At 47.3% G+C, this 8806-nt stretch overlaps 1 protein-coding gene across 3 annotated transcripts in view; it reads left to right on the top strand.

Annotated features, from left to right (window-relative positions):
- The first annotated feature begins 439 nt into the window (after nucleotides 1–439).
- Nucleotides 440–8806, top strand: part of SKI (SKI proto-oncogene) — a 141640-nt gene continuing 133273 nt past the window's right edge. For all 3 annotated transcript variants that reach the window (XM_067567161.1, XM_067567160.1, XM_067567162.1), the window contains exon 1: nucleotides 440–2169. In XM_067567161.1, the coding sequence (XP_067423262.1) occupies nucleotides 1258–2169 (912 nt within the window). In that variant the 5' untranslated portion in view covers nucleotides 440–1257. The remainder of the gene's footprint in view (nucleotides 2170–8806) is intronic.

The raw sequence follows: 8806 nt of genomic DNA, 5'->3' as shown, positions 1-8806 counted from the left end.
GTATGCATGTTTTGTGACTTGCGTGTGAATTGCATGTACCATGTGCTTATGTCCCGTGCCTAGGGTGTTTGATTTAAAAACCAACCCAAACAAACAAACCCCCAGTAAATAATCAGGAAATCAGCATTTTGTCCAGAAGCAAAACGCTCAGAGCAAAGTCCTCGCCCTCCCGCCCTCTTCCTTCCTAGCTGGCGGGTCTGTGAACCCAGCACTTTACTCTTCCCCAGCCCGGCGGCTCGCTCAGGGTTTTTCTGTCGGCTTGCCTCGGCCGCGGCGGCTGTGCGCAGAGCGGCGCGGGGGGAGGCGGCCCCTGTTCCTGGAAGAGCCCAGCCTGGGGAGTTGGTCACATTCTTGGCTGGGATTCAATGACTGAAGCAGACACACCAACAAACAGGGGCGGGGCGGGGGCGCGCGCGCGCGAGGGGGAGGGGGAGCGGCGGCGGCGGCAGGCGGGAGAGCTCCGCGCGGCGGAGAGGCGCTCGCGCTCCCTCAGTCAGTCTCCCTCAGTCGCTGCTGGGGAGAGGACGGCGCCGGGCGGCAGCTCCCCGCAGCAGCAGCCCCACACTAGACGAGAGCAGGACTGAAAGCAAAGAGGAGACCTTCCCCCGACCCAGCCGGGAGCCGCACTGAAAGGGGGGGAAGCCCGCCGCAAGCCCGACCCCCGCCCGCTCGCTCGCCACAGCGGGAAAGCGCAAAAGATTTTTCTTTTTATTTCCTACTTTTTAAAAACATTTATTTTGTTGCATCCCCTCCCCCGGGACCAAGCTTTCGGCCTCCGGCAACGTTGCTTTTCCCCTGCCCTTCGCTGGCCATGGCCCGCCGGGGGACCGCTGCGGAGCCGCAGCCCGCCCGCGCCTGAGCCCCCGGGGCTGGAGCGTGGCACAGACTGTCCTGGGTGGTATTTTTTTGTTGTTGTTGTTGCTTGGTGCCGGGGGTGAGGGAGGCTGGGTGGGGGGAGGCGGGGACGGCCGGCCGGGCTGGCTGCGGAGACCGCTCCTGGCTTGACTCTCTCCGCTGCGCCGGGGCGGCTCGGGACTAGCTCGGGAGGTGGGGAAAGTGCCGTACGCCCCGAGGTAGGGAACTGGGGGCACCGGCGCCCGCCCAGGCTGGAGAAGAAAGGGGCAGAAAAGCTGGTTTTTCTCTGTTGAGCCCGGTAGGGGATTGTTACCCGGGTGGAAAAGAAAGGGGGGCACTTTTCTCTTATTTCTGGGGTGCTTTTTTTTTTGGTGAGGTCTGGGGAGGATCAGGAACTAAAACATGGAGACTGTCAGTAGAAGCAGCTTCCAGCCTCATCCAGGACTGCAGAAGACCTTGGAACAGTTTCATCTGAGCTCCATGAGCTCCCTGGGTGGCCCGGCCGCCTTCTCCGCCCGCTGGGCGCAGGAGATGTACAAGAAGGACAATGGCAAAGAGCCGACGGAGCCCGTCCTGCATCTGCCCCCCATCCAGCCCCCGCCGGTGATGCCGGGCCCCTTCTTCATGCCCTCGGACAGGTCCACGGAGAGGTGCGAGACCATCCTGGAAGGGGAGACCATCTCCTGCTTCGTGGTGGGTGGGGAGAAGCGGCTGTGCTTGCCCCAGATCCTGAACTCTGTGCTCAGGGACTTCTCCCTGCAGCAGATCAACTCGGTGTGCGACGAGCTGCACATTTACTGCTCCCGGTGCACGGCCGACCAGCTGGAGATCCTGAAAGTCATGGGCATCCTGCCCTTCTCTGCCCCGTCCTGCGGGCTCATCACCAAGACGGACGCCGAGAGGCTCTGCAATGCCCTACTCTATGGGGGCGCGTACCCGCCCCACTGCAAGAAGGAGTTCTCCAGCACCATTGAGCTGGAGCTCACGGAGAAGAGCTTCAAGGTGTATCACGAGTGCTTTGGGAAGTGCAAGGGACTCCTCGTGCCAGAGCTGTACACCAACCCCAGCGCAGCCTGCATCCAGTGCTTGGACTGCAGGCTCATGTACCCGCCTCACAAATTTGTGGTCCACTCACATAAATCCCTGGAGAACAGGACTTGCCACTGGGGCTTTGACTCAGCTAACTGGAGGTCCTATATCCTCCTCAGCCAGGATTACACCGGGAAAGAGGAGAAAGCAAGGCTGGGCCAGTTCTTGGATGAAATGAAAGAGAAATTTGACTACAACAACAAATACAAGAGAAAAGCACCCAGGGTAAGTGGCCTCTGATTGTGGAGGTGGAGGGTGGGGAAATTCAGGGATCTCCAGATATACCAGTTTTGGTGGCCACTTTCCCCTTAAAGGCGCACAGCAATCTCTTCATGCTGTGAAATCCAACCTAGTGGATTGATATGGAAGAGCATTCTTAGAGACTGCACTTTGCTTTCTTGTAGGCTTATATTGTTGTCCTTGTTGGTGGCTTCTAGGTTTTATTTAAAATACTTTTAATTTTATATGTCTTCTTTGAAATGTACAATAAGGGCCCAATTCTGCTACCTTTTTTCCCTCTTCTCCTCATATTTTCACTGGAAGTGCTGGCCAGGACAAGGACTTTGGGATCAGAGTCTGAATGGGGACCATGGAATCTGGGGCAAGAACAAATAACAGTAACAAACTGCTCTGTACACAAATACATACAACTGCCCTTCTCATGTATATGCTAATAAATTGAACAGGTCTGGGAACAGAGCCTAAATTATCTCCAAGCGTAGATGGGAATGAAGTGTGACTGGTTATAGGGATACATAGAAAAATTCTGACAATAGGTCAGTATAGTAGTAACCTGCATTAGTGCCTGGTATGTGAACAGAGAAGACTGTGCACATTGTCTGAATCCTACGATCAGACTGACTTTGTGTATTGGATTTTGTATACATCCAGTAAATGAATCTGTCTAGGGCCAACTGCAACAGTCTCTAAAATATGCCATGCTGTGTTGACTCTGCCCATCCAGACTGCTAACCCACATTTATTTTAGGTGGCTTTTTTTCCCCCTCAGTCTGAGCAGCCTAAATCCACACTGTGTGGGTGGGTGGCAGGCCTTGGTGGCCCCTGGCACCAGTCCTGCTCAATGGGCAGCAATGCCACAAGGCCCTGAGAACTTCCTTACAGACACCAGGATGTCTGGCTTGTTGGCGGTGGTGTAATTGGCTGGGGATGAGCAGCACACTGTCCAGCCCCACACCTCCACCAAAAAAAAAAAAAAAAAAAAAGAGCAAACAGGAAAAGTCGAGTTAACTCCTTCCCTTGAGTTCTGCTGTGCTGGCTTGTTGGGTGGATTTTGTCTCATTTTGTTAGGAATTTTTATCTGCTGGAGGTGCTGGGCCCGCAGAGCTAGGGGCAAACTCAGGGAGAAGCATTTAAAGCCTATTGTGAATGTGTAGGGAGATTCTCATCACGTTCCAAATGCCTGTTTTAAACACATTCTCTTTTAAAAATATCCAGGCTTATTAAATGCTATGCACATAAAGGTTCACTTAGCCCAGCTAGCCTTGGGAGTCGCAGTTAATTTAGCTCCTCCTTGCCTCTATTTTTGTTTTGTTTTGTTTTAAATCACTGACTAGACTCCTCCTCCCTCTAGTTTCCCAGATTCCACCCTCCCCACCAGCTGGAGGGTCAGAACCATTGTGGCAGGGATGGGCTGTAATGAGCCACATTATCGCCATAGTTGAAGGTGGATGTGTTTTTAATGGCTTGTCTGTCCGTTGCTAATCATCCACTAAGGGGCCTTGTGGAATTGACTGTCTGTAGAGATGTGTGGGGAGGGAAAATTTGGGGAATGAGGATTTTTGGGGTGAAGGGACCTTCCTGTGATTGTGGCATCCCACTTAGACCACCTTCCACCGCTTTCCTCTTCTGCTCCCAGAAAGGTGTGTTTGAATATTACCTGGGTCAGTTCCATATTTGTTGATTCCCTACCCCAATTCCATAGCTGACCCCTTTCATTTGATTAATTTCAAACCTTAAGAGGTGTCATTTTTTTTTCTCACAGTGGTTTTTATGAAGTTTGACTCTATTTTTAGTAATATCTAGAACCCTTGACTGGAACTGGGTGGAGAAGTCAGGGCCACAAGGACCAACATTTTTCAAAAGAGGCTACTGAACTTGGGGTGGTTTCATTTATTGATTTTTTTTTAAAAAAATTTATTTTTAGGGGTGGAGCCCAACTTGAGATCCCACCCCAAAAGGGACTTGACTTTCTCAGAAAGCGCTGAGCACTCATGTCTCCAAATGAAGCCTGTGGGAAAGGTGCACCAGAACCTCTGACAAATCAGGATCAAAGAGGCTTTAGTTAGGCACTTAAAATTGTGGCATCAAAAATATTAAATAATCAGTGGCTACTTTGGCCAAAATGTATTATTTATGCTATGAAATTCCCAGGGTGTTGGCTTTCAAAATGCAATATTGTAAGGGGTGGATGGTGTGCATACGTTCAGGGGATGGGGTTGTTTTATCTTAGTTCCTGTGCAGAACTGGGCTAAGTTTCAAGGCTTTTGAGTTGGCTTCTTGGCTCCTATATGAATACAGCGCTATCTTGAAGAGACTCTGTCAACAACTTACCTGGCAAACTAGGCAGAATTTTGGAATTGCCTTAGCTCACTTATGTTTCCTTTTTCTGCAGCCTTTTTCCATCAGATGTAGCCAAGGGGATATCGTATGTTAAGGTCGTTTGTGTTGTAGCAGCGTTTGCAGATAATTATGGAGAGATTGAATCTGGCTCTGAGGCTGCTAGTTTGCGGCCCGAGGCGAATTACATTGGAGTAAATTTTAGGTTTCCTAGCAAGGAGATGAAAGGAAGAACCTGCATCTGTCTCTGTCTCTCTGTGTTTATTACTGTCTGTGTGCATGTTTGTGTGGTGCTTGTTTGTGGATGCATAGGTGACGCATGTGTGTCTGTGTCGTTTCTCTTTTTTTATGTATGTGCTTGTGTTACTTGTTTTGTCATATATCCATTTGTGTGTGTGTGATGTGTGCCTTTGTCATGTGCCTTCTATGATTTGTTCAAATTACTTTTTCCTCAGTTTCTTGATGTGTCTGTGTATACGTGTTTTGGACTGTGTGTCTCTGGGGCTTTCTGTATGTTTGGGGATGGGGGTGTCAGCATGACTGTATGAGGTGTGTTGTGTCTCTGTCCATGTGATTGTGCAAGGTGTGGTGTCTGAGGTTTTGCTCTTCCCAGAAGTGGCTCTGGTCTAGAGCTGCAGTGCAGGTGAAAGCCTCGGGCAGGGGACAGTGGATTAAACGACAGATTCGAGGAAGCTCTGAACTCTGCAGCCCAGCAGAGCAAATCCCTCAGTCTGTCATTTTTCTTCTTTTGCTTTTCTTTTTAGTTTTATTCCTTTTTATTTCCTCCCTAATCTCAGGTCTGTTTTCCCCTGCACTGACCGTTCTCTGGTGAGCTTCTTCATATCCACTCCACTTTTAACCTTCACCTTCCCACCACTTCCCAGAGATTCCTCTTCTTTTGAGTTCTTTCCTGTTTTCCCTCAGCCTTTGCCCTCATCTTAATCCCTCCCCTTCTGCCTCTCTTTGTCACCTGGATTGTCTGCTCCACTCCTGCTCTCCTACTTCCTCCTGGCATTTTCTGTTCTCCTGGTCCTTTCCTAGTCTCCTGCCACAGCTTCTACCTTTATACATGTCATGTTCTCCTCTAGCTCTCCCCATTAGTACCTTCTCTCCCATTCTGTCTGGAATGGAGCAATTCAAAGCACAGCCACCAAGTTTTCAGTTGTGTCCTAAGATTTAAAACCTTCCAGGACTGCAAAAATGGGTCCCATAAATCAAGAGCCCTGGCTACTTTTGGTAGAGTTAGATAGAATCACAGAAATGTAGAACTGGAAGGGATCTTGATGTGTTGTCTCCTCCGGTCCCCTGCACTGAGGCAGGACTAAGTATTATCAAGAATCTCTAGATCATCCCTGACAGGTGTTTGTCTAACCTGTTCTTATAAACTTCCACAACTTCCCTAGATAATTTGTTCCAGTGCTTAAGTACCCCTACAGTTAGGAGGTTTTTCCTAATATCCAACTTAAATCTCCCTTGCTGCAGTTTGAGCCCGTTGATTCTTGTCCTATCCTCAGTGGCTAAGAAGAACAATTTATCTCCGTCCTTTTTATAACAATCTTTTATATTCTTGAAGACTGTTACCGTGTCCCCCCTCAGTCTTCTCTTCTCCAGACTAAACACACCCAATTGTTTCAATCTTTCCACATAGGTTGTGTTTTTTAGGCCTTTCATCATATTTGTTACTTTCCTCTGGATTTTTTTTTCTCCCAATTTGTCCACATCTTTTCTCAAGTGTGGTGCTGGACACAGTATTTCAGTTGAGGCCTCCATGGTCTCCTCTGACCAGTATAGGCCAGATCTGGATCCCCATCCCTGTCTCTCCTGTGCCACGTGGCTCATGCCCTTGCCCCATCTCAGTGATCCCAGTGTGCTATCTGTCTGCTCTCTGCATGCCAGCATGTCTCCAAAACGACTGAGCTAGTAAAGCCTCAAAAGGGGGCTTTAAAGCTTTTTCGATTGGTAGGTATTTTCCAGTAAAATAGTGTGGGATCCTGTCCCCTTACTCCATAACACTTTCTGTGGGTCATTGAATTGAGCACAGTCTGATGACGCTTTAACATCCTCCTCCCCTTGCATTTCAGATCACTAATCTTTTTTAGCAAAACTACATAGAATCAAAGACTAGGAAGATAAGAGAATTCTGTGCACACATGTGCACACTCCCACACACACCAGCACTGCAATGTTCCCATGGCTCAGGTCCCAGCATTTCTATGAAGTAACTGTGAGCTAGAAGTAGCATTCTGGGTATTGATATGCAAATGAGCACAGTAGGCCTTCTACTTTATTTAGCAGTTCCTCCAAATCCAGCACTGCTGCCACACCACTAGCTTTCTCAGCTGGATTTAAGGTTTAGCCAGGTCAAGTGTGCAGCCAAATCAAAGGACAGAAATTATTCACGGTGAAATAATGCAGCTTTGAGTGACATTGTAAGATAGCTGTGGCCACTTAAGTACTTCACAGCTGTCATTGTACTGCACGCTATGGCCACCCAGAACTTCACAGTGGCAGCAGGGATAAAATTCAGATCCTTCTGCCCCAGAAGCACAGACCACTGCTAACTAACGGTGAATCTCTTTCAGTTGCTAGGAATATATGGCATGTGCACAGTATAGAACTCGTAATTCTGCCCAGGAGTGGCACCCAAACTTCTAGCTAGTCCATCACTACCTATAAAAATGGGCTAGATAAAAATCAATGGGGGAATTTTGCCTTCCTAAAGACTGCAGGATCAGGCCCACTATTATAAATGGCACTGAAATGACTCGTTGCATTATCTGACTGTTATAAATTGTATTTGAAAATCTTTAATAAAAACCAAGATGGCCACTAAAGCAGAAACCAGCAATGGCTTAGAGCAACAGCTTAAGCTTGGTGTCATTTTACGGCTCAGAAACTAAGCTCCAAAAATGATACCAAGCTTAAAGCAAAATCCTGTGTATTTGTGGAGATGTCAGTGTTTAAGCAGACATCAGCTATTTTTTCCCCCAGGAATGGAAACTGATTTACAGATGTTGCGGATTGAGAAGTAAGAAAAGTGTGTGTGTGTGTGTGTGTGTGTGTGTGTGTCTCTCTCTCTCTCTCTCGCAAATTTTGGGTGCCTAACTCCATTCTGCTCTTTTGAAAATCCCAACATTAAAACCAAACATTTGCTCCCTTTGTTGTCTATTCTTCCTCATCCTTTTTGTGGCTCATGGACTCAGAACTTGGACCTCTCCAAGGCTTTCATACACTTTAGGGACAAAGATAAACACAGTTTGGTCCTGACTACATTACAGGGACCTAATATTTGAACTAACTCCTCAGGAATTGAATATGGTTGTTGCTAGCAGGGGTCTAACTTGATCTTCCTGACCAGTGAGGGCATATTTTTGTTTCTTGGGATCTGTGTTTAGATTATTGTTTATAAAAGCATGCCATACACCATCTGGAGGTGTCTATACTAGGCTTCAGAGCATGTCTAGACAACACAGTGGTTAAAATGCTGGCAGACGCTTGCACATTATCTATGCTACATCTCTCACCATTGCTAGAATGATGGGAAATTTTAAGCTAACCCTAGTGTTGACGAGACTATTTAGCCTAAGCATGTTTTGGCTAGCATAGTTCTCAGGAATAAAAAAAATCAATGTTCGCTCTGATTAGGGAAACCATGCTAGAACATTTCAAGGAGCAGGGTTCTTTTGACACAGTTGTAGTTAGCATGGTCCTGATTCCAGTTTTGAAGAGGACCTCTAACACAACCCATCACAGTCAAAAATTGTGCATGTGTGCAGCACTAGCATTGTGATAAATGTCTGATAATGGGAATTTGCACTGGTGGCTTCACGCATGCTCTGGCTAGACATCACACAAAAAGATCCATCTCAAGATGCATTGTTCAGACCCAGTTCTGTTTGTCATGTTTAATTCTTTTCAAAGACAGGAGCAAGCTTTGGGCCCAACACTGTGTTACTTTGCCCAGAAGTTAATGGGAGTTGTAACCACTGTCTCCAGTTGGAGGATTTAGCCCTAGAGCCCTATCTCTGAACTCTTGGAAAAGAAAAATAGTTAAGGAATGAATACTGGTAACTTATATCTCACTGCTTCCTAGGTAGTCTAGTTATAGAATACTAGCAATCAATAGGACTACTCTGTTTTGGTTGAGTGGCTGGGCAAGGCACATAAATCAAATTGACCTCCAGATAATGCTTTCTTTATCTAAAAACAGTAATAGTTCAGCATGTCTGTATTTGAATTTGTGGACCTCATTATGAAATGAAATGAAATGTATTTGACTATTAAC

The sequence above is a fragment of the Emydura macquarii genome, unplaced genomic scaffold (genome assembly GCF_026122565.2).
Source record: "Emydura macquarii macquarii isolate MOO-44397 ecotype Brisbane River unplaced genomic scaffold, CSIRO-AGI_Emac_v2 contig_2768, whole genome shotgun sequence".
NCBI lineage: Eukaryota > Metazoa > Chordata > Testudines > Chelidae > Emydura > Emydura macquarii.
Note: the sequence above shows the minus strand (reverse complement) of the source record. Positions and strands in the feature narration are given on the sequence as shown.